Raw genomic sequence first — 24560 nt, forward strand, 5'->3', positions numbered from 1 at the left:
GCTGGAATTGCCTAACTTAAGCTATGTCTACACTGCAGGTTTTTTTGACATTACTTATTTGATGTTCAAAAGTCTAAATAAATAATGTTGGAAAATCACATTCACACAGCCACAGCATTGCAAAATGGAGCCTTCTCACTTACAGCCACAGTTCATGCCACGGTATTTCAAAAGGAGCATTCACATGAGCCAATAATAGTTGTGCATTGTTCACACACATTCCTTTCTTTACCTTGAAAGGGGCAGGGGTCAGCAAAAGTCATTCCCAGAGCTGAAGCAATTATTTGAAGGGAAAAGCCCTCTTATCTCAAATTATCCTGCTTGGCAGTATGAATACTTTGGGGTTTTTTTGTTTTTTTTTCTTTTAGAAAAAAGTGTTTTCCGAAAAAATCCAGTGCAGACAAGCCCTTAGTTTGACTCTGCCTCCTAACTTGCTTAAGATTTGAAAAATCTACACAAACAATTTAAGGTCATTCACCTTAGTCCCATCAAGGAATTCAGGTCCTCCATGTAGCAGTCCTGCCTATTAGTATATCTTCAGTTTAAACTGAATGGCTGTGTGTCTACACTAGCCAGTTCTTTTGAAACATTTTTTGAAAGAAAAGGGCTCTTTTGAAAGATCCCACAGAGTGTGTACACACAAAGGCCGTTTCTACACAGGCCACTTTCTCCGAAAGTGGCATGGTAATACACAGCCCAAAAATATGCTAATAAGGCAGGAATGCAAATTCCCTGCGCCTTATTAGCATACGGTCACATGATTTGGAGTCTGGAAGACCATTCTTCCAGACTCCAAAACACCATTTAGAAGCATGGCCCTGGGGGAGCTTCCGGAAGGAAGTCCTTCTTCCGGAGGCCCCTTCTTCCCAAAAATTTTTGGGAAGAAGGGGCCTCCGGAAGAAGGACTTCCTTCCGGAAGCTCCCCCAGAGCCGTGCTTCTGCACGGCGTTTTGGAGTCTGGAAGAATGGTCTTCCGGACTCCAAATCACATACTGTATGCTAATGAGGCCTGGGGAATTTGCGTCCATGACTCATTAGCATATTTCAGACCATGTATTACCATGCCACTTTCAAAGAAAGTGGCCTGGTTAGAAATGGCCAAAAAGTGTTCTTTTGAAAGTAAACTGAAAGCATGCAGCGCTCCTTTTGAAATCGCTTTTGCTTTCCTGTTTCAGGAAAAATCCTTCTTTTGAAATCTTCTTTTGAAAGAAAACACGTGTAGGCACTCCGCAGGGCTCTTCTTTCAAAAGAGCAGTCCCCATGGCACCAGATTTTCCAATCCCTGGCCCATTCTTTCAAAAGAGCAGTGGCTGTGTGGATGCTCTCTTTTGAAAGAGAAGATCACTCTTTTGATCCACTTTTTTGTGTGTGGGTGTACTCTTTCAAAAGACATTGTTTTGGAAGAGATATTCCAGAAGGCCATTTCTACACATGCCCCTTTGAATGGTAATAAATGGCCCGAAATATGCTAATGAGGTGCGGATGCAAATTCCCCATGCCTGATTAGCATATGGTCACGTGATCTGGAGTGCAGAAGACGTTCTTCTAGACTCCAATACGCCATTTAGAAGTGCAGTCCCCAGGGAGTCTTCCGGAAGGAAGTCCTTCTTCTGGAGACCCCTTCTTCCTGAAAATGTTTGGGAAGAAGGGGCCTCCAGAAGGACTTCCTTCCAGAAGACGCCCCCCAGGGGCTGTGATTCTTAATGGCATTTTGGAGTCCAGAAGAATGTCTTCCAGACTCTGGACCACATGACCTTATGCTAATGAGGCACGGGGAATTTGCATCCGTGCCTCACTAGCACATTTCGGGCCATTTCTTTCGAAAGATCTCTGTAATGTAGATATAGCCAACATGCTTATAATACGGCTTATGATTAGCTCTGCAAATTTCTGGACATGTTAATTCTTTTCAGTTTAGCCTGTTACATGTTTATTTTATTTTCTTCACTACAATAAATAAAATCAGAAGCTTTACAGCAATGTGACTTAAATTAGACCTTTGATGCTCACAGTTACAGAGACTGTGTCTACACGTGTCAGATCTTCCAGAAGAACACAAGTTTCTTCTGGAAGATCTGGGAAGCATCCACACGTGTAAAACACAATTCCAGAAGGAATCCGGAAGAACACACCACTTCCAGGTCCCAAACTCTGCAAGAAAGCATGTGTGGACGATCGTGGACCGCTTCTTCCGAAAGAAGGAGTCTGCCATGGCAGCTCCTCACCAGAGCCAGGAGACAGTCCAGCAAGACCCCCAGGAGCTCTATGGTGCCTGTGTCCAGCAGCAGTTAAAGCTGCAAGGACCCAGAAGCCCCAAAGCAGGAAGCATGGGCTGTGAGGCTGGCAACACATGCTGGACTACAGCACGTGCTGAACCGCAGCACCCAACCCATAGCGGCCCCAGACCCAACAGCCAGCAGCTAGATGTCCAGCAGCCAGTCCCCCTGCCCCCTCGTGCCCCTCAGGGCAGCCCCAGGGAGTCGGAGGATGGTAACCTGGAGGGTGAGCAGCCATAGAAGAAAAGGGCCTCTTCCTGGACGGAGCCAGAGGTGCAGGACCTCCTCCCACTCTGGCAAGAGGAAGACATCCTCAGGGACACATCGGGGCACTGGCAGAACACCACTGCCCACACCCGACTGGCCACAGCCCTGGCTGCCCATCCGGCCTGGATTGCAGACCAAGTACAGTGCAAGATAAAGGAACTGCAGCAAGGGTACACATGGACCAGGGACAGTTGCCATCACTCCAGGGCTGGCCCAGCCAGGTGTCCCTGTTATAGGGAGCTGCGGGACATCCTGGCATGCAACAACACCTCGCCACTGTGACACATGGCAGGTCCTCCGAAGAAGCAGGGGAGGAGGTCAAGACTACCAGCCAGCCCCAGGGACCCTTGGATGACTCCTCCCCCAAGGGGTCCCTGGTGATATCCCTCGCATCGGAACCAAGCAGCCGGACTGCGTCCAGCTAGGCATCCCTGGATATGAGGTCCTGTCAGATAAGCGCACGGCGCAGGACATCCCCCAGTGGGGGCACATGCAGACCACACCCCTCCCCCAATGCTCCACACCACAGTGGGCCCCGGGGCCGCAGGTGAGCTGCTGGGCACCCCACAGCCCCCCCAGAGTCCCTACGCCTGGTGGTCCACGCAGGGGGAAACCCAGGATCATAGAATCACAGGGCTGGAAGGGACGTCAGGAGGTCATCTAGTCCAGCCCCCTGCTTCACGCAGGATCAACCCCTACTAAGTCATCCCAGCCAGGACCTTGTCCAGCCGGGACTTAAAAACCTCAAGGGATGGAGAATCCACCACCTCTCTAGGCAACACATTCCAGTGCTTCACCAGCCTCCTGGTGAAGTCGTTTTTCCTAATATCTAACCTACACCTCTCCCTCTTCAACATCAGACCATTGCTCCTTGTTCTGCCATCTGACACCACTGAGAACAGTTTCTCACCCTCTTCTTTAGAGCTCCCCTTCAGGAAGTTGAAGGCTGCTATTACACACAGCCGCACCCAGCGCACCCATGCCCCAGGCACGGTGCCTCCTGTGCCTCACCACATCCCCCTCACGCAGTGCCCTGTTCCTGGAAGGGGCCCTTCAGAGGTGGCAGCATCCCTAAGGCAAGGCGCTGCCCAGGCCACCATGTGGGGGGCCATGGCCTGCAACACAAAGGCCCCCTGGGTCTGGTCCAAGGGGGTGCCCAGGGGCCAGCGGACCACCACACAGGGCTCCGCTGGGGCCCTAATCCCCATTTTCCCCCACTCTTGTCTCACAGCAGCCCCATCCTGGGGATGGGAGAGGCTCCAGAGGAGCCCAGGTACTGTTCAGGCCAGAATTGCTAGCAGTTCCCCGCGCAGAGCACAATTCATGCATGCAGCCACAGCCCGGTGGGTACGGGCACGCCGTGTGGAGGAGGCAGCAGCATATGCAGCCACCCTCTGCCACCAAAACGATGTGGTGGATAGGTGGCTGACCCAGAGGCTGAGGATCTCCAGTGGTGCCGGGAAATCTGCAGGGAGGTGGTGGGAATGCTCTGGCAGGTGTGCGGGGCCCTTGTGGCACTCTCCACTTCCCCTCTGCCATCCCCCCTTCCCCCTCCCCCTTTTTGCCCTCCCTTCGCTCCCCCTTGTCCCTCCTGCCCCTCCGCCATTCCCACCCCTGAAGACCTAGCTGCCCTCCTTCCCCGGGGTCTTTCCATGGCAGCCCTTCGGGACCTGGGGGGCCTGGTTCCTGGCCACAGTGGACCCTGCAGTAGGCCCCCTGCCCCAGGGACCATCCCCCCGCCCACCAGGACATCCCACTGGCTGCCCACCACCTCCTCCTCGTGCTCCCCACCCCATCGGGGCCCAGCAGGGACCACACACCCTGGCATGGGAGGAGCAGCCATGGGGGCTGGGACTCATGGCCCTCTACCCCATCCCTCGAGTAGGGGCCTCCCTCTCCCTCCACACTCAGTTAGTACACCCCTGCTGCCCGGATGCCCCCTTGTAAATAGTTGATGCCTGTTCATTTTAAGGGAAACATCTTTACTATTACTATTGCACTTAATGTTCTTACCTATAGATATTGTTTACAGTTTAAGACAGTCGGTTTGACAACCCCATCTCCCTGTTCAATGGGGGGCAGCGAGGGGTAGAGGGGGACCTGTGTTGTGGGCTTGGCTCAGAGGTCCCCATGGATGAAGGCCTCCTGGACAGCCCCCCCGGATGAGGACCCCATCCCAGTGGGGCTGCCAGTTGAGGGCCGCGGGTGGCTGCTTATACTCCAGCAGTGGCAGGGCCATCCCACCTTGGTGCTATGTCTCCTCACACACCTCAATGAGGTTGTGGAGAGCATAGCAGGCAGCCATGAGCTGCAGGACACTCTCCACCCCCACACTCAGGTGTGTGAGGAGGCATCTGAACTGTGCTTTTAGGTGCCCAAAGGCACACTCCACCATGTTCTGGGCGCATCCCAGCCAGGTGTTGAAGAGCTCCTGCTATGGGGTCAGATGCCCCATATAGGGGGGTTGCAACCACGGCTGCAGGGGGTATGCCAGGATGACTACCAGGCATAGCGGGACAGCGACATCACCAATGACAAGGTCCTGTTGGGAGACGCATGTGCCCGCCTCCATCTGGTGGCATAGGAAGGAGTTCTGAAGTATGCAGGCGTCATGTGCCCAGCCGGGCCAGGCAACATATACTTCAGTGAATCAGCCCCAAGTGTCCACCACCACCTGGAGCACGATCGAGTGGTACCCCGCCGGTTGATGTATTGGCCGACATGCTGGGCCGGGACCCTGATGGGGATATGGGTGCCATCCAAAGCCCCGAAGTACTGAGGTAAGCCAAGCTCTGTGAAGCCTGCCACGGCCACGTCGAGGTCCCCAAGGCAAATGAGCCACCGCACAAGCACAGCCTTGATGGCCCTCACGACCTGCAGGGGACAGAGAACATGCACACTCGTGGGTGTGCCCAGGGGTAACCAGGGCCAGTCCCCGGCCGCCCCCTCCCTCTGTCCCTCTCTTTCCATGGGCACCCTGGCAGCATACCCCCCTGGGAGCAGGCTTGTGTATGGGTGGGGTATCAGAATCCCCAGTGACAGGCCCCCGACCCCTATGTCAGCCCCCCCCCCAGGTCACTGTTGCCCGACACCCTCCACCCTGCTTCCTGAGCCATGCTGGGGCCCAGTGTGTGGCTTACATCCTGTACAATGGCCCCAGCAGTGGACTTGCCCACCCCGAATTGCTGCCCCATGGAATGGTAGCTATCCGGGGTGGCCAACTTCCAGATGGCGATGGCTAGACACTTCTCCACTGGGAGAGCTGGGAGCATCCCCGTGTCCTGGTAGTGAAGAGGGGGGCCAGCCAGGTGCAGATCTCATGGAATGTGCCCTTCACCATGCACAGGTTCCTCTGCCACCCGTTCTTCATCCCACTGAGCCATAACCACCTGGTCCCACACATAGTGGATGGGCTGTTGGGGGCCTGGCTGAGGCAGGGGTGGATTGGGGTCCCCAGTACTCGTGCTGCATTTGTGCAGCAGGCTGAGGAGGGTGGCCAGGAGGTTCCCCAGCACCCTTGTCAGGGCGAACCTGTGCTGCTGCAGAACCTTGGGGTCCATGACCGGCACACGGGCTGTTGCAAGAGCAATGAGATGACGAGCTATTCTGGGAGCAGCACAACAGGCCTCAGCAGCTAGGCCTTTAACAGACTGCATGGCCGGCACCCTGGAAGTGCTCTCCAGCCTTGTGACCCCATCTGAGGCGTTCCCTGCCCTGTTCTTCTGGAAGAGCATCTGAGCATATGTGGACGTGATCTTCTGGAAGACAAGGCAGCTCTTTCGGATGTTGCTTTGTGTGTGGATGCTCTCTTCCAGAAGATGATCTTCCAGAAGATCTGGCATGCGTAGACACAGCCAGAGAGACTGCCATTTTCACTTATCAGTCAGCCTCTCAGTAGATATTTCCCATGGTTTTAGCCTATTGTCTCCCGATTTTACCCTCTTCTCTGCAGTAGGAAAATCAGTGGGCCGTTTCTACACAGGCCACTTCCTTCGGAAGTGGCATGCTAATACACAGAGCAAAAGATGCTAATGAGGTGCAGATGCAAATTTCCTGTGCCTCATTAGCATAATATCATGTGATTTGGAGTCCGGAAGACCGTTCTTCTGGGCTCCAAAACACCGTGTAGAAGCGCAGCTGTTGTGGGGGCTTCCAGAAGGAAGTCCTTCTTCCGGAGGCCCCTTCTTCCCGAAAATTTTTGGGAAGAAGGGGCCTCCGGAAGCCCCCTCTGGGGCTACGCTTCTACAAGACGTTTTGGAGTCCGGAACAACGGTCTTCTGGACTCCAAATCACATGATATTATTCTAATGAGGTGTGGGGAATTTGCATCTGTGCCTCATTAGCATCTTTCATTCCCTGTATTAGCGTGCCACTTCTGAAGGCAGTGGCCTGTGTAGAAACGGCTGTGGAGTTTAGCTGGCCTAAATCCCTAGTTTAGATAATACGTTAGGGAGACTGACATGGTTAGAATCTCTGACACATCCCACTATACATTATCTGAACAGGAGAAAGGTAAACCCATTTGAAACCTAATAAATGTCAAGCACAATTATCTTGAAGAGCAATTTCATAAAGTCTCAGATATTGCTCACCTATTATGTGTCTTCATGATGATTTTAGGAAATGCAACTCTCGTGCTCTTCCACTCAAACTATTTTAATTTCATAATTTTTATATATTGTGTATTCTGTTTTAAATTATAAAGAAAAAATTCTATTAAGTAAGTGTAGATGGTATTGTTTAAATAGCTTGCTGCTGTATGACCAAACATTGCCTTTCCACTGATAGGAGACTATTGTAATATTTCGCAGGCTGAGATTCAAGAACTTGAGAAACAAATAGAGTCTGTTTTATTAGAAACAAAGGCAACAGAAAGACAAATTTATCAGCAAGAGGATGACATTGAAACTACAAAATATCACTGTGAAACTCTGGAGTGCCAGGTCAGATCCTTGTATGCTGAAAAGATAAAGCTGAAACTTGATACAGAAGCAGCTCAAGAGGAATTTGAGAGGATGCTTGAAAGAAATAGTGCGTATCGTGACAAAATAATGGCTCATAAACAGCTTTACTGGGAAGCAGAAAGCAAAATGCCGGTTATGCTTGAACTTGCTAAAAAACAAGACATGGTAAAAGAGCTACAGACAAAGAAGGAAGAATTAATGAATCCTGAAGGACAAGTTATAAAACAAGTGCAGGTCAGATGTTTATTTTTCTAGATACCTTTTCTACTGTATACAAAAATATTTTATAATATTACCTAATAATCAGGTCTAGTTTTGCAGTGCTTGCTACACTAGAGTCATTTCTCAAGTTAGCTGGAGTAAATGATGATTTTAATATAGAGTAATTTTGAATCAGCCATTACTCTTGATGTAGCATTCCAAAATTTAGGTTCACCTAATATAACTGTAACCCTTCTATTAATGCCAGATGCCTGCCAGGAGGGCTGGGTTCAACTCCTGTGCGGTTTTCCTGTCAAGGATACAACCAACCGGCTCGAGCCCCCACCCAGTGGCCTGGGACAGTTTCACCCCCCGTGCTGGGTGCCTGTAAGGCGGTTCTCCTCCCCTTGCAAGCACAGAGCCTGAGATAGAAATGGCTTGTTTAATGACCATAACCTACTTCAAGGTTACAGCAGTATATCTCAGCACAGAAGAGACAAACCCTTTACCAAGATACCATCCCCGTATGCAGTAGAACCAAGTCTCTTGCTGAGGCTCTTGGCCCTTTACCCCACAGACAGTTACAGGGTGTACCTTCTGCGGTGCAGTCCCAAACCCAAAGCCCACAGATACATCACAGTACTAGCTGTCCACTTGTCTGCAGCCTCCCCTTGCTACCACCAGCTGCCCGCTGGTTGCTGTCATACACCACTCCTCCTACTGGCTGCCCACCAGTCCACCACCACTCCTACCAGCTGCCCACCAGTCCGCCACCACTCCTAGTGGCCACCCACCAGTTGCTGCTCCCAACCCCACTGCTTGGGATTGACCTGAGACAGAACCCTGTGATTTCAGCTCTGTGTGGCCCCAGCTGCCACTCTGTGATTTCAGCTCTTGATATCTCTATTGTGGGGTTTCACAAACACCCTAGTATCCAGCTCTATCTTTCAACAGACAAGGAGGGCTAGTTAAGCCAGTCTCATAACTCAATGGCATAGGCAGGGCCAAGGCACTCAACAAACTAATCCAACCAATACCCCTTCACTCCTCCTTTACAATGCTTTAAACCAGGGGGCCCTGTGTAATCAAAGTCTTACACAGCTATGGCAACTGCCCTGTCCCCCACAACAACCCAGAGCATTGGTGACCTCTCACAACTCCCGCACTAAGTGTCAGCTTAAATTGTGATTTTACAACTACATGTTTACAATAGACCAAATCTCATGGCTTACTTGCTACCCATTAGGCTTTGCCTGAAAAGGTATCACACATGCACACCTTTGCATTCTCATGCAAATGATCTCTGGGAGACACATTCCTCCCAGCCTCACTATCACACCTGCAGCCCTTTGCATTCTCATGCAGATGACCTCTGGGAGACACATTCCTCCCAGCCTTCAGCAGCATTGCCTTCCTTCTGCCACATTCCCTACATAACATTAACATGACTTTGAAGAAACTATGGTGCTGTCAGCTGAAATACATCAGTTGCCTTCACTGTTACTTGTAGGATGCTGCAGGGTCTTAGGTAAGCCCACATGTACACTTTGCAGAACACACATATATATCCCTGTAAATGTTACTACAGCATAGTGCTTAGCTCTATTAGTTGGTAAGAAATTGTACTTGAGCTATATGTCAACAGAAGGTGGAAGGGTGAGAAAAGATGACAGAAGAAGGGAGAAGGAGAACAAACGTCAATTTTGATATGTATAATCTTTAGCAATACTGTGTGTGTAATTTTAATTCTTTATTAAATATGCAAAAGTTAAAAGAGTCTAAGCTACAAAAAATTACAGACACATGGGGAACTTAAATAGCTGTATATTTGAAATTGTCTTAGAATCACAAGCCACATCTATATGGCTCGGGTCATCAGTTCCCCTGCTGGCAGAGCCATGCTAAGTAGGTTTCTGGAAATTGAAAATGGTTTCCCATTTGCATACTCACACATAGTAGCAGGCATCCTTCAGTCTGCATAGACTATGGATCGCGCCCTTTATAGTTTCAATTGAGGACTTCATTTACAGCGTCTACTGTGACTATGAAGACCCACACGAGAGTGACAGTCCTTGCTGCATCTCTTGCAGATGTGGTGGGTGTCTGGCAAGTCTTTAGTGTGCTTTCTGTGCGTTTGCTTCTCCTCTGCTAGCTGTCTGATCCTCATCTCGCCCTTCTGAAGGCCCTTGTGTAACCCCTGCCTCCATCTGCTGCAGTCGTCTGCTAGTTCTTCCCAGTTGTCCGGCTCAATGTCTACCTCTCTGAGGTCTGTCTTGCAGACATCTTTGTAGCACAACTGGGGGCATCTGAGAGGTCTTTTGCCAGAGGCTAGCTCACCGTACAGGATGTCTTTTGGAATCCTTCCATCATTCATCCTGTGGAAGTGGCCAAGCCAGCAGAGCCGACGCTGCCTGAGGAGGGTGTGCATGGTTGGGATTCCAGCTTGCTCGAGGACGGCGGTGTTGGTCACTCTGTCCTTCCATGATGTTCCAAGGATGCACCTGAGGCAGCGCAAGTGGAAGACATTCAGCCTCTTTTCCTGGCAGGCATACAGGGTCCAAGTCTCGCTGCCATAAAGGAGGGTGCTGAGGATGCAGGCTCTGTAGACTTACATTTTGGTGTGAGTGTACAGCTTGTTGTTATTCCACACTCTCTTGCTGAGTCTGGACAGAGTTGTGGCCGCTTTTCTGATCCTCCTATTTAGCTCAGCTACTGTGCCTGTGCTGGAAAGAGGGTGAGGTTCCACAGGATATGCGTGACGCTAACATTGTAACGTTGTATAAGAACAAAGGAGACAGAAGCGACTGCAACAGCTCCTGTGGAATCTCCCTCCTAAGTGTCACTGGTAAACTGTTCACTCGCGTCATCCTTGGCAGACTCCAGGAGATTGCTGAGAGGGTGTACCCCGAATCGCAGTGCGGATTCTGTGCAGAGAGGTCTACCATTGACATGGTCTTCTCTCTAAAGCAGCTGCAAGAGAAGTGCAGGGAGCAGAGGAAGCCACTCTACATAGCCTTCATCGACCTGACCAAGGGCTTTGACTTGGTCAGCAGGGATGGTCTGTTCAAACTGCTCCACAAGATAGGCTGTCCTCCACGGTTACTCAAGATGATCCAGTCATTCCACGAAGACATGAGAGGAACCATCCAATATGACGGCGCATTATCGGATGCTTTCAGAATCAGGAGCAGCGTCAAACAAGGATGCGTGCTTGCTCCGACATTGTTTGGGATCTTCTTCACACTCCTCCTGAACCATGCCTTTGGATCTTCAACAGAGGGCATCTTGCTGCACACAAGATCTGATGGGAAACTGTGTAATCTTGCAAGGCTGAAAGCTAAGTCTAAGGTGCGAGAAGTCCTCATCAGAGACATGCTGTTCGCAGACGATCCTGCTGTAGTGTCTCACACAGAAGACCAGCTTCAAAAACTGCTGGATCAGTTCTCCAAAGCGTTCAAGGACTTTGGGCTTACCATCAGCCTAAAGAAGACAAATGTACTCAGTCAGGATGTTGCTGAATCCCCGTCAATCAGCATTGACAACATACTCACACAGCCAATTAGCATAGCCACCCAAGATTTCGCTCTCAGCAGAGGGGTCTGTCAGCAGGAAAGAAGCCATGTAGATGAGCCTCTGCTGGCTAAACTCCACTGTGTCACCAGCCCCTTACTCCTGAGGTACTGGCAATGGAGTGGGGTTTAGATGGCAGAGGCATGTCTACATGGCCTCTTTCCTGCTGGCATACTCTTCTGCTCTGCCAGCAGCGGAGCTGAGGATCCAGGCTGTGTAGACGTGGCCAGAGTCTAACTCTGATGGAATTTACATTGATTGTGTCTATACTTTCATTCCTCTTTCAAAAGAGGAATGCGAATGAGGGAAATTGAAAATGCAAACAAGGCACTGATTTACATATCATGCATTTCATTTGCATAAGCTCTTTACAGAAGAGTTCTTTTGAAAGAAAAAAAAGTGTAGATGGGGCTCTTTCGAAAATAAACCCCATCTTCAAAAGCACCCTTCTTCCTATTTTGTTTCAGTGCCTGATTTGCATTTTCAATTTCCCTCATTTGCATTCCTGTTTCGAAAGAGGAATGCAAGTGTAGACACAGCCAGTATAAATTACATCAGAGTTATAAATTAGAAGTACCGATAATTCCTTTAGTGAATGGAGTTACACCCTTAGAACAGTAATGTGAAATTAGAATAAACCAACAGTTTTCAGACTGAACCCCCCAATTAATACTTGTGACAAGATTATTGGACAAGATTAAACCTTGACATTAGACAATTATGTCTCATGGGCCGTGTCTACACTAGCCCAAAACTTCCAAATGCCCATGCAAATGGCCATTTTGAAGTTTACTAATGAAGCACTGAAATACATATTCAGCTCATTAGAATGCCAGCAGCTGCAGCACTTCAAAATTGACACAGCTTGCAGCCGCATGGCTCGTCCAGACGGGTCTCCTTTTCAAAAGGACCCTGGCAACTGCGAAATCCCCTTATTCCTATCTGCTGTTAGGGTTAGGGTCTTTTCGAAAAGGAGTCCCATCTGGACAAGCCGCACAGCTGCGAGCCACGTCAATTTCAAAGTGCCACAGCTGCTGGCATTCTAATGAGGCGCTGAATATATATTTCAGCACTTCATGCAAATGGCCATTTCAAAGTTTTGGGCTAGTGTAGACGTAGCCATGATGACTACAAAGGGCTAATAAGATGACTACAAAGGGCTAATAAGTTTCCTCAGGTTTTAGTGTCTCTTACTTACATAAATGGCATTGAACTTTTGTAATTGTTCAAATATACCACAATCTGTACTCTACCCCTCCGATCTACAGTGGCAAAAGTGTATATTGCATAGATGATCAAAAGATTACATGGACTAAAGCTTAGGATTCAAGGTTTGTGTAAATGTATATGTCTCTATTTGCATCTGGTGCTATGAAAAGAAACATGGAAAATATGCTGTCTTTTCATTGCTTGCACACTCTGTTAAATATTCAGCTTTATTTCTGTGGCATGTGATGGAAAATACTTTAATTTCTGGGGGGCTGCTCTACAGTAACATGCCTTTGTAAAATGAAAGTTTTGTTTTGTTTTAATAGCCTTTCTTGTCTGAGAATGAACTTTTTGGAGAAGCCAGGTTTTTTGTTTTAAATCGTTTGGTCATCTAGGTGACATTGCTATTGAGCATTATAATAAACTATTACAATAGACGAGAAAAGATTCAAAACATGTAAATTCATGCACAGATGTGACCCTTCTACCAGATGGAGTCAGCAGCAACCAGGGCCAGCTTCACTATTTAGGGTTTTATCTTAACACTACGAAACAGAACTGGGTGGTGCTCCCCACCCAGTAATCTGGGAAAATGTAATACCTCCTCCATGCACGTTTAAGAGATAATAGTCCCGCCCTTTCCAGCACTGAGTCTACAAACAAACAAGAACATTAATTAAAAGAGAAAAGGAACAAAGCTCTAATGTGGGAATACCCCACAATCATATTCAAAAACATGTGATCATAAGCAAAACATCCAACTCAGAGTACACTGGGCGATGTCCTTCACCTCAGGGCCCAGACTGCAGACAAGGCAGCACTCCTTTAACAAGGAACTCTCCTCTCCCTCCATTTTATCCCACTGACAGTTGCTATCCTTGGTCAGCAAAGACGTAGAGTTCAAAGGTGAGTTCACCTCCCACTTTGTCATGCAAGGGAAATCAAGCAATGCTTGGAAATGCTGCTGCTGCTACCACTGCCATTGTAATTGGCTTACAGTGCCACCATTCACTTTTCATCTCTGCCCGCTGCTATCACTGCACCACCATTCACTCTGCCCACCCCCTGGCCATACCACCCCATTATCTTTTGCCACTTGCCTCTCTGCTATAATTTCTGTGATACCATGTCTTGAGGTGCCACCACTTAAGGTAGCTCTCAGGCAGTTTCTACACATGGCATGCTAATAAACGGCCCAAAAAATCCTAACAAGGCACAGATGTAAATTCCTGGTGCCTCATTACCATAGGGTCACGTGATTTGGAGTCCAGAAGACGTTCTTCCGGACTCAGAACAGCATGTAGAGGTGCAGCCCCTGCGGGATCTCCCAGAAGGAATTTGTTCAGCTCTGTCTTTAAAAAGAGGAGTGGGTCAAATCGCATCGAGAGGCTTGTCTATACTTCCCGGAAAGTCAACACTCCAGAGATCGATCTTTTGGGGTTCAATTTAGCAGGTTTAGTAGGGATGTGCTAAATCGAATGCTGAGAGCACCCCAATCACAAAGGAAGTCGATGGGAGAGTTTATCTCATCAACCTCCTACTGTTTATCTCATCGACCTCCTACTCGTCTATACTTACCACAAATATGACACTCTCTTTTGGGGTTTGATTTAGCAGGTATAGTAGGCACCCACATCAAGAAAGTAAGTCGATGGGGGAGTATAATCTCATTGACCTCCTACTGTGGGGATGGCGCAGAAAATCAATGTAAGGTACATCAAATCCAGCTGGAGGAAAGCAGGGGGCAGGGGCTTTTAGCTTGCCTAGCTGCCCCCAGTTGAGGAGAGCTGGGCAAGCTACAAGCCTTCTTCATGCGTTCCATCAGTGGTGCGGCAGTCAGGCTGACAGCCAGGCTGCTGGAGGAAGGCAGGGAGAAGCAGCCAGGAAAGTGACCAGCCCTGCAAGTCAGTTTCCGAGTCCTGCAAGTGGAGTGGAGCTAGGAACCAAGTGGCAGCCTGGTTCCTGGCTGCCCTACACTGGCAGAACTGGGAAACTGACTGGCCATGAGCTGATCAGTATCCTGGATCCCATAAGTAGCGGGGAGATGGGAATCAGGCTGCACTGTGGTTCCTGACTCCCTGCTACTCTGGGAGCTGGGAAACTGACCAGCCCTGGTGGATTGATCATTTTCCCAGCTCCTGCAAGCCCAGGGGAGCAGGAACCAGGCCGCACCCTGGTTCCCTCTGCGCACTGACTTGCATGAAAATTTGAGCTACAAGCTACAAACTCAAGAATTTACTGTGTATAGAATCACAGGGCTGGAAGGGACCTCAGGTCATCAAGTCCAGCCCCCTGCTTCCAGCAGGATCAACCACAACTAAGTCATCCCAGCCAGGACTTTGTCAAGCTGGGACTTAAAAACTTCTAAGGATGAAGATTCCACCGCATCTCTAGGCAACACAGTCCAGTGCTTCACCACTATCCTGGTGAAGTAGTTTTTCCTAATATCCAACCTAATTCTCTCCTTCTGTAACTTCGGACCATTGCTCCTTGTTCTGCTATCTGTCAACGCTGAGAACGGTTTCTCTCCATACTCTTTAGAGCGCCCCTTCAGGAAGTTGAAAACTGCTATCAATTCACCCCTCAGTCTTCTCTTCTGCAAACTAAACAAGCCCAAATCCCTCAGCCTCTACTCATAGGTCATGTGCTCCAGCCGCCTGATCATTTTTATTGCCCTCTGCTGAACCCACTCCAATGCATACACATCCTTTCTGTACTGGTGGGGTAGGAGCAGAACTGGATACAATACTCCAGATATGGCCTTACCGGTGCCAAATAGAAGGGAACAACAACTTCTCTAGATTTGCTCAAAATGTTCCTCCTAATGCACCCCAATATGCCGTTAGCTTTCTTGGCTACAAGGGCACACTGTTTACTCACATCCAGCCTTTCATCCACCATAATCCCTAGGTCCCTTTCTGCTGTACCGCTGCTTCGCCTGTCGGTCCCCAGCCTATAACAATGCTTTGGATTCTTCCATCCCAAGTGCAGGACTCTACACTTCTCCATGTTGAACTGCGTCAGATTTCTTTTGGACCAATCCTCCAATTTATCCAGGTCACTTTGGACCCTGTCTCTACCCTCCAGCATATCTACCTGTCCCCCTAGCTTGGTGTCATCTCCAAACTTGATGAGGGTGCAATCCAGTCCTTCATCCAGGTCATTGAGAAAGATGTTGAACAACCTAGGCCCCAGAACTGAGCCTTGGGGCACTCCACTTGGAGCTGACTGCCATCCGGATATTGAGCCATTGACCATTACCTGTTGGGCCCGACCATCAAGCCAGCTTTCTATCCATCTTACAGTCCCTGTATTCAATCCATAATTCCTTAACTTATGGGCAAGAATGTTGTGGGAGGCTGTATCAAAAGATGTGGTGAGGCCAAGATATATTACATCCACTGACTTCCCCATGTCCATAGAGCCTTTTACCTTGTCATAGAAGCAAATCGGACTGGTCAGGAATGACTTGCCCTTGGTGAATCCATGTTGACTATTTTTGATCACTTTCCCCTCTTCCAAGTGCTCCAAAATGGATTCCCTGAGGATCCCCCCTCCTCCATTATCTTCCTCTTCTAAGCACTTTTTAAAATAAAGTTGTGTATGTAAGATAAATTCAAATTGTTGCAACCCTGTAGCTGCGTTCATGTCCCTGAGTAATAATATTATGTAGTTTTTGTAGACATCTCAATAAATATGATACATAGGCAAGAAATTTAAGTCAAACTTTTAAATTGTTGAAGTTATTCCTGCAGCTGACATAACTGTTTATGTACACTTACTGTTAAAAATAACATCATAGAAGGCAAATAATTGTACTAGAGCAGAGCTGCAGAACCTCGATCCCCCAGAGTTGTCTAGAGTTATCTTTGCTTTATACACAGGTGTGAGCCGATGCTCAGGTGCCAGCTAAAGGGTCTGGTGGGGCAAAGGGGTGATGCCACACCAGCAGCTACGCTAAGCAGCCAGGGCAGGCTGGGTTCTTTGGTTTGTGTTTAGTTCAGGTACAGCAGCAAGAGAAAAATTACACTTAGAGAGGCTTTAACAGTTACTTTTTATTTATACAAAGATAGAAACAATTTAAGTAAGACAAATGATTAAAGTACAAGTTAGTACTCGCAGTTTTTAAAGGGGAAACAACACAATTTAACTTAAGAAAAGTTTTAGACAAACTAGCTAGCTTAAACTAATACAATTAATGTGTACACAAGAAAGGGAAGTTGCAGGTGTGATTTTAACCCCTGCCTCTTAGACCTGGTGGAACCAGAGTCTTTCCCTCAATTCCTATAGGAAAGAAGTTTAATACAGGTGTAATTCTTACCCCTGCCTCCTAGATCCGGTGTGACCCAGATTCTCTCAATCCCTTGGGAAGAAGTAGATACGAACCAGGTGTCCCCAGTCTTGGGAGTTAATTCCAGACCTGGCCAGCAGGTGTAGGTGATTGAAAACTCAAAGGGGGGTGGGCTGCCAAGCCCCTTTATACCCCTTTTGTCACGTACGCTTCTTCCTGGTCTTAAGTGGCCAATTGGGAGGAATGTTTTGAACCCCAGGTTTCCCAGGGAAGGTGCAAGGCTCAATTTGCACCTGTGAATTGTGGACAATTGGGCACCTTTGGAGCTGATGGGCGGGGTTCCCCAATCTTCCTGGGGAAGTGATCAAGGCGTGTCAATTACTGAGATCAGCCAGAAAGGCGGCCATTAGCTAGCCCATTCACTGTCTGGTTTTTGTGTATAGTAGAGAGGCTGGGCGAGACAGCACACCTGCGTTCCCAGGACATCAAAGGCTGCTTGTCTCCCCTGCTTATTTCTCTCTCTGTCTCTCCCAGTGGGGGGGAGAGGAAGAAAAGGCCAAATGCGGGGTTCATGTCTGGCTACAACAGGGTTTGTGTTTTTAATTCTTTTTGTATCTTCAGGAAGAAATTGCACATTTAAAAGAGGACGTTAGTCTGGTAAAAGAGGCTATCAATGAAAGGAAAAAATTGCTGGAAGCAGAGAAAAAAGTGCATGCCAAGCTTAGGAAAGAGATTGAGGTGAGGTTTAGAGTCATTTGACAAGAATATAATTACAGTCATAAGACAGAAGGTATGCAATGTAGTTGAAATTGCAACATATTTTACTAAGTTGTTACATTTCCAAGCATGCACATTAACCAATGTTAGCACTGGTAGGCTCAAGTCCTGAAAAATATTTAACATTGGTAGAACTAATGTAACTTTGAGAACTGATATTTGAATTTTTGATAGCTTAAGAAAAAATTTTAGTCATCAGCATTTTCTCCACAACATCCTATGAAGAAATTCAGCCATGAGATCTTAGGATAATGTTGATCACTTCTCCTTTGCCTTTCTCTGAAATGAAGAAAGAGATTGCTCAACTTGCAACCCTTATTTTTTTCTAGAAGTTGCTCTTTATGGGTGTCAAGCTTAAGATGTTTGGGGAAAGGAAATAATACTGGAATTTTGTTAAAAGAGTCTGCAATAGAGCGATAGGCACAATTTTCTTAAAACAATTTACTACTTGTTGCTGTTTTGCTCGTTCATTACTTGCCCTACAATCAGGCATGTCACCGGTGGCGGGGAGGAGGCAAGGGGGACAATTGTCCTTGAGCCGAGTAACTCAAAAGGGCCCTTGCTCCTGACTGCCACCACTGATACCACAGGGGTGGTGGTGGTTGGAACCCTGGACCCTTTAAATTGCCTCTGGAGCTTTGTGTGGATCTGCAGGTGGCTTGGGGGTGGGGCATAGCATGGCGTGCTCTGGGTGCACTGAGGACTGGCTGCCCCTATCCCACCCTTTCCGCCTGAGACTCCACCACTTCCGGGACTGAGAAGCTGCCCCCTGCCATCTTTTCCAGTGGCATTCCAAGTCAGTTGCTCCCCCTCCCCCCATATATGGTACCTGATATCTTACCAATGGACGAATCAACTGTACCATGAAAAGAGCTTTCCCTGAACACCCCCTTGAAATTGGAGCTGGCTGTAAATTAGGGTAGCACAACCACTCCTGGTTTGCTAATAGTCACAAAGCCATCTGTTGGAACAGAACATTAAAAGGGTGTTGAGCCTCAGAATTTCATATACTTTATCTCATTAGTCAAATTAAATGTCATACATGTAACGATCTGCTTCAAAGCCTGATATTATAAAGATTTTGAACAGATCTGAGAGTACCTCAGTAGAGTATTACAATATGGAAGAGAAAGGGGGAGTTTTTTCAGATTACAAGGAACAGGATAAAATTCTTAAACGCTACATTTACATGAGAGGGTTTGTCAACAAAACTACAGAGCATCCACACTAAAAACAGAAGTTGGCAGTTTCATCAACAGACGTCTGCCTCTCCCCCATGAGGAAGAACACCTTTGTTGACAGAGGCTATTCACAAAAAAAGCCATGTGGATGCTCCAGGGGGCCGCCCGGCAACAGAAGGGCTTCCAGGTTACCAGGCAGACCTGACTGCTGTGCTTCTGGTAGGCCATTCTGACGAGAGAGTGTCTGGGCAGCCTGGCTGCTCTCCGTAGATAGAGCGGCTCAACAAAGCGATCCGCTTTCATGTACTTTGTAAAACATTAGGCTATCAGAACAAACTTAACGCCCTTTGAACTCCAGTCAGTTAATATGTACTTTATGACAGTTGTGTGCTGAATGTGAGCTCTGATCCTGGGGTTGGTTTCCATGATCTTTAGCTCATTTGGACTGTGAGATCTTGAAGTCTCCCATCCCACGGAACCAGGCACCCCCAGTCCTCTCCCTGCTCTAACCCAATGCAACCACCCCTCCTCCACAGCTGGACACCCTCAGCCCTCACCTCCCACCACTCTAAGCCAGTGCTTGAGACTCACCAGAGCTGCTGCCGTCTCCCTCCAAGCTCTGGGGTGCATTCACAGAACCATGGTGAGCATTCCCAGCACGCAGCTCTGAGCAGGAGCCACATTTCATTGCTCAAGGAGCCACATGCAACTCAAGAGCTGTGAGTTGGCCATCCCTGGCCTAAAAGCTCCCACAAGGCAAATGCATTGGTGTATGAGGTTTTTGTTTGGTACATGGAGAACTCCTAGGACAAGTTCAGCAAAACATTTGATTTGTTGTATAATATGAATATTGGTGACTATAAACAGATCATCTAGCTTATTTAATTGCATTTAGTGTTCCCTAGTAACCTAAGATACAGTCAAATTCAGATTTTGAAGAATGAAAAAGTATCTTCACCCTCTATTCTTTGTATCATCTATAGTCTTCCAAATTCTGTTCAAATTAATGTTTGCCAAAGTAGTGCAGCTTTGCAGACCATAGAGCCCTGCCAGCTACATTAGTCTGAATCTTCTTTTTTCATGTGTTACCTGTGAACAGCCCTCAGATATATTGTATTCTATGTTAATAGGTACAGAATAAAAGATGGGATGCTATTCTAAAACGTTTGCATTGTCAACTGAACAAACTCCAGTCAAGCAGAAGACAGTGGCAGTGGAACATTCAACAGCTGGAAAAAAAGGCAGCTGAACTAAGACAGTGTCTCGGAATAACAGAGTAATATGTAGTACAGTACAATAGAATGCACAGCAATTTAGAACATGTGGTATCCTTTATACATAGCAGGTGGTTGCTGGAAATAATCCCTTGAACTTTGGACTAAGGATGAATGATTTTTCCCCCTTCTGCTTTGTGCTCCAGAATAGTTTATGTTCAGTTCCAACCTTTAATGGCCTAAAGCAAAGTTCTCTTGTTCATGTGGCCAATAACCTCTCAGGAAGGAATTTATTACAATTCCCAAGCTGCTTCCAAAAGCATCTACTAACATTTGCAAATCCCTTCAGGCCATATAAATATGGTATGTTCCATTTCGTTTGGTTAGATTTTTTTTTTTTTTAGATCAAATTCTGCCTTGTTTTTTGCTCTGGGAAATACATGAGGCGGGTAATTGCATTTAATGAGATACAGAAGCTTCAAGGCCCAGTTCTAATCAGTGCAGTGTACTAAGTAACTTAGAGCTCTCTAATTGTATTTTGCCACGTGGAAGAGTCAGCCTCCTAAAACACAGTCTCTCCCAGAGCTCCCTGTGAGTTGTGCAGCATTACACTACTCCGTACTCAGAGCTGTGACTAAGTGCTACAGCCTATCTCTATGGAGGCTAAAGCTAAGGGTAAAATAATTCTACTCAATTAAGATCACGCTCTAGAGACCAGTTTTGTGTGAAACACACAGACACATGTTTTCTGGGGTTAAAAGGGATGCAAGGAATTTAAAGAGTAAAATGGTAGTTTAGAAAGACAAGGTGGTGCAGATTCCTCCGTTCTCCTGAAGCGGTTCCTATATTAGTGCTCTAAGACTATTCCTATTAGTACCAAAGGCAAAACTCCTCTTGAATTCAGGTGGACTAGGATCAGAGCCTTATGGTGCACTCTTGATTCATATCCCAATGACATAAGGGGGAGGCAGTGTTGCATGATGGCATTTTCTCTGGCAAACAAACAAACCAACCCAAAAAAACTAACCAAATATCATTTAAAACTGTAATTTTTTAAATGTCAGCTTGATGCAAACTTTCTTTTTATTGCTCTGGACAAGTTCAGCACAATTTTACCAAGTTTTCTCAGTTCACTTTTTTCCTGGTTGTACTAGGGTTTTATTTTTACAAGAATTGACTATTTGTTTGTCTTGTACTTCTTCAATTAACTTTCTGTGCTTAAACACAGCATACACAGCATCTTACTTGCAAGACTTAAGTCAGGCAATTTTCCCAGCACTTTGGGGGAAAAAATGAACACCAAATGGCCATTTATTTAAAACTTCAGTTAGAACCTTTAGCAAATAACCAGTTTTTCTGCACAATAATATTTCTTTGCAATTTGTATTGCTTTGTACTTTGCATTTCTGGAATTTGTGTTCACTGTTTATTTTTATGGTTTAGATGACATTTCATTCTTGAGCCAATCAATATTCAGATTTATTCCAGAAAGTATTTTATATTGTATTTGAATAGTCATTGTTTTATGTAATTTATATTCACCTTTAAATATGGGGATGTAGTTGAGCAAGTTGAATAGTTATGTATTTTACATAGTTTTTTCTTATTAAACTGCCTAGATATTATCAGTTTTAGGGTAAAATTGCAGGCATTATTACTGTTTTAATTAGTATGTTAGTCTTAATAAGAAAGTTCATATAAATGTCTATGTACTTTAAAGAGCATGTTTTCTTCATGTAAACTGGTGTGTGCCTATCAGAATGAATCTCAAAGGGTCACTGTCACTTGTTTAGTTCTCAATACTTCCACATAAGACATATCTTAAACGCATCAACCTAGAAATGTAAAGTTCTTTATCCTACTGCAGTTGCCTGAGGTGAATAATTTGCAGAGTTAAAAATCACACTTTATGATTTGTAAAAGAAGACAAAGAAATATTACTTAAAAGCAACACTATGTAGCCCAGAATCCCCTGAGGTGGGGTGTCTCCAGTATAAGTTATTGTTCCCTTACTAGCCCAGGGAATTGGTATTCTCCTTTCTGTGATGGCAGTGGCTTTGCTGGTCACCAGAGTTCTCTCTGTCACTGGAAGTTGACCAGCTTGTTCCCTTGTCAGGCATACCCGCAGCTGAGTGGAGTTCTCTGTTTTTAACTCCTTCTCCAGTACTTGCATCATGTGCAGATGGAGAAGAGCATGGTGAGATCACGCTAAGCTAAAACAGCTCCTTAACCCCTTGTATTCTGCTGTCGTGTCTGTATACCTCATCACAGCATACAGTCTTGATCTGAGGACATGAAAAGATGGAGAATCCATTTCTTCCCTTGGCAGCTTGTTCCAAGGGTTAATCATACTCACTGTTACATTTTTAAAATTTATTTCTAATTTGAATTTGTCTGGTTTCAACTACCAGCTCCTGGTGCTCGCTATGAATTTCCTCATTAGATCTAAGAACCTGATAGTACCTAGTATTTTCTCCTCATGAAGGTGGAAGGACTGTGCTCCAGTCACTTTTAACTCTTCTTATTTCATAAAATGAACAGATTGATCTCTTCAAGCCACTCATCATCAGATGATTTCTCCAGCAATTTTAAGGCTCATTTCTGCCAGCTTTTCAACATTCTTTTACAAATGTGTGCATCAGGACTGGACACAGTATGCCATTGTCAGTCTCACCAGTGCTATATGCAGAAGAAAATCACCTGCCTACTCTTAACTCACTACTTTTTACAGCCAATGACTGCACTATCTATCTTAACCATAGCCTCTCACTGGAAGCTCAAGCTCAGTTGGTTCTCCATTATGATTCCTAAATCCATTTCAGACACAGTTTCCAGGATAACACCGCTGGCATTCTTTGACAGATGTCTGACCGTCACAATTACAGTATTAAAATGTGTTTTGGTTTGACTGGGCCCAGCTTACCATGCTATCCAGATCACTGCATTGCTGCTTTGTTCCCTTCACTATTTACCCCTCTGTCAACCTGTGAGGCATCAGCGATGTTATGAGTCGTGATTTCTTATTGCTATCCAATCCATTGATTAAAATCTCATTGGGCTTCGTACTCATCCCCGTGAACCTCCACTGGAAAACCCTCTATCTGAGCGTCACTTCTGACAGTTAGCCAGGTCTCAGTCCATTTACTGCTTTATCCATACTGCACGGTGCTATTTTTTCAAAATTAGAATGTTGTACAGTTATAGTTTTTCCCAGGGGTTGTCTTTCCTTTAGCAAACAGACATGTACAATTCAGAATGATGGTGAATAAACAGAAATAATCCAGTGCACATACATGCCCACTTTTACATTCTGTTCTTTCTAGCCATTGCACCATTTAATAGTGACTCGTATATGGTAGACATTAAGTTTATGTAGTAAGTGTGATAAAGAAGGCAACTTTCTGCAATATCTTTGGAAAATCGTGTGCTATTAAGCATTGTGGCAGGTCGGGACTGTAAACACCCCAGGTGGTGTGGGAGGAGGGTTACCACAGCTGCACCAGGAAATGAAAACAGGAGGGGATCGTCAAGGAAAATTACTCAGGCTATAACACCTACAGGGAGGCTCTACCTCCTGGGAAGTGATGCATCTTGTGTTGGTTCAAACAGGATTCTCCAGAGACTAAGAGACAAAGGAAGGGCTTTTGCATAAATAGCAGAAGCTTCAAAATGATTAAGGGTATTTATTCTGATTACTGATCTGGGGACTGATATGAATGTGTCACCCTGGGGAAAACCCAGCTGTGGGACTGGAAGAACTGACATTTCCCAGAGCCCTATGTTGGAGATGGAGATCGCTTTCAGCATGCATGCAGGTTCTTTGAGCATAACAATATGCTTTCTCTGTGGCTAGGTCTACACTAGAGTGTTTTGTCGACAACACTGGCGTTTTGTGGACAAACCCCAGGGTGCGTCCGCATTCCCAAGGAGTTCTATCAACAGTAAATCAACAGAATGTGGTGCTTCTGTTGACAGCATTCCACCAATCCCCCATGAGGCAGAACACCTCTGTCAACAGATTCTGCAGACAGAAAGTCAGTCTGGATGTTCTGGGGGGCCCTGTGTCGACAGACAGAGCTTCCGGGACAATTGGCAGCCCTGTCTGCTGTGCTTCTGTTTGGCTGTTTTGTCAAGAAAGTGGCCAGCCAGTCCAGCCACTCTCTGTTGATGGAGTGGATCGCTCTTTCGATCCCCTTTGCAGTTGGGCCATGATCCGTCGACAAAAGTTTTGTCGGCAGATATCGTCCAACAGAAACTTCTGTCAACAGATAGCCGTAGTGTAGGCATGACCTGTAAGTAGGAATGAAAGGTGCTTGCTTAAAAGGTACCAAGTAGAAATGTGTACTGCTGGCAACATGGTAGCCTTAGCCCTCAGAGAAAGCAAAGGGCAAGTGCTGGTCTCTTAGGCAGAGTAACTTGCTGGCAACATTATAGTGTGGATCAGGGAGTAGCTGTGCAGCATTAAAACCCTAGTAAGAGGGGTCTCTGCCCAAGAGATGCCAGTCTATGCTCAGGAGAGGTGACAGCTGGGAGCTGGAGACCCATCACTGGGGGCCTTTGAGAGCTTGCAGGGGGAGAAATACAGATCAAACTACCTTGAAACAGTGACA

At 46.7% G+C, this 24560-nt stretch overlaps 1 protein-coding gene across 1 annotated transcript in view; it reads left to right on the forward strand.

The window, feature by feature from the left end:
- The window catches only part of CCDC122 (coiled-coil domain containing 122), a 26122-nt gene extending 3093 nt beyond the window's left edge, over positions 1-23029 (forward strand). Inside the window, exons 2-4 of the mRNA XM_074988351.1 lie at positions 7355-7741; positions 17400-17516; positions 19867-23029. Coding sequence (XP_074844452.1) covers positions 7355-7741; positions 17400-17516; positions 19867-20016 — 654 coding nt within the window. The 3' untranslated portion in view covers positions 20017-23029. The remainder of the gene's footprint in view (positions 1-7354; positions 7742-17399; positions 17517-19866) is intronic.
- The last annotated feature ends 1531 nt before the right edge of the window (positions 23030-24560 follow it).

Source organism: Carettochelys insculpta, chromosome 1 (assembly GCF_033958435.1).
Source record: "Carettochelys insculpta isolate YL-2023 chromosome 1, ASM3395843v1, whole genome shotgun sequence".
Classification (NCBI taxonomy): Eukaryota; Metazoa; Chordata; order Testudines; family Carettochelyidae; genus Carettochelys; species Carettochelys insculpta.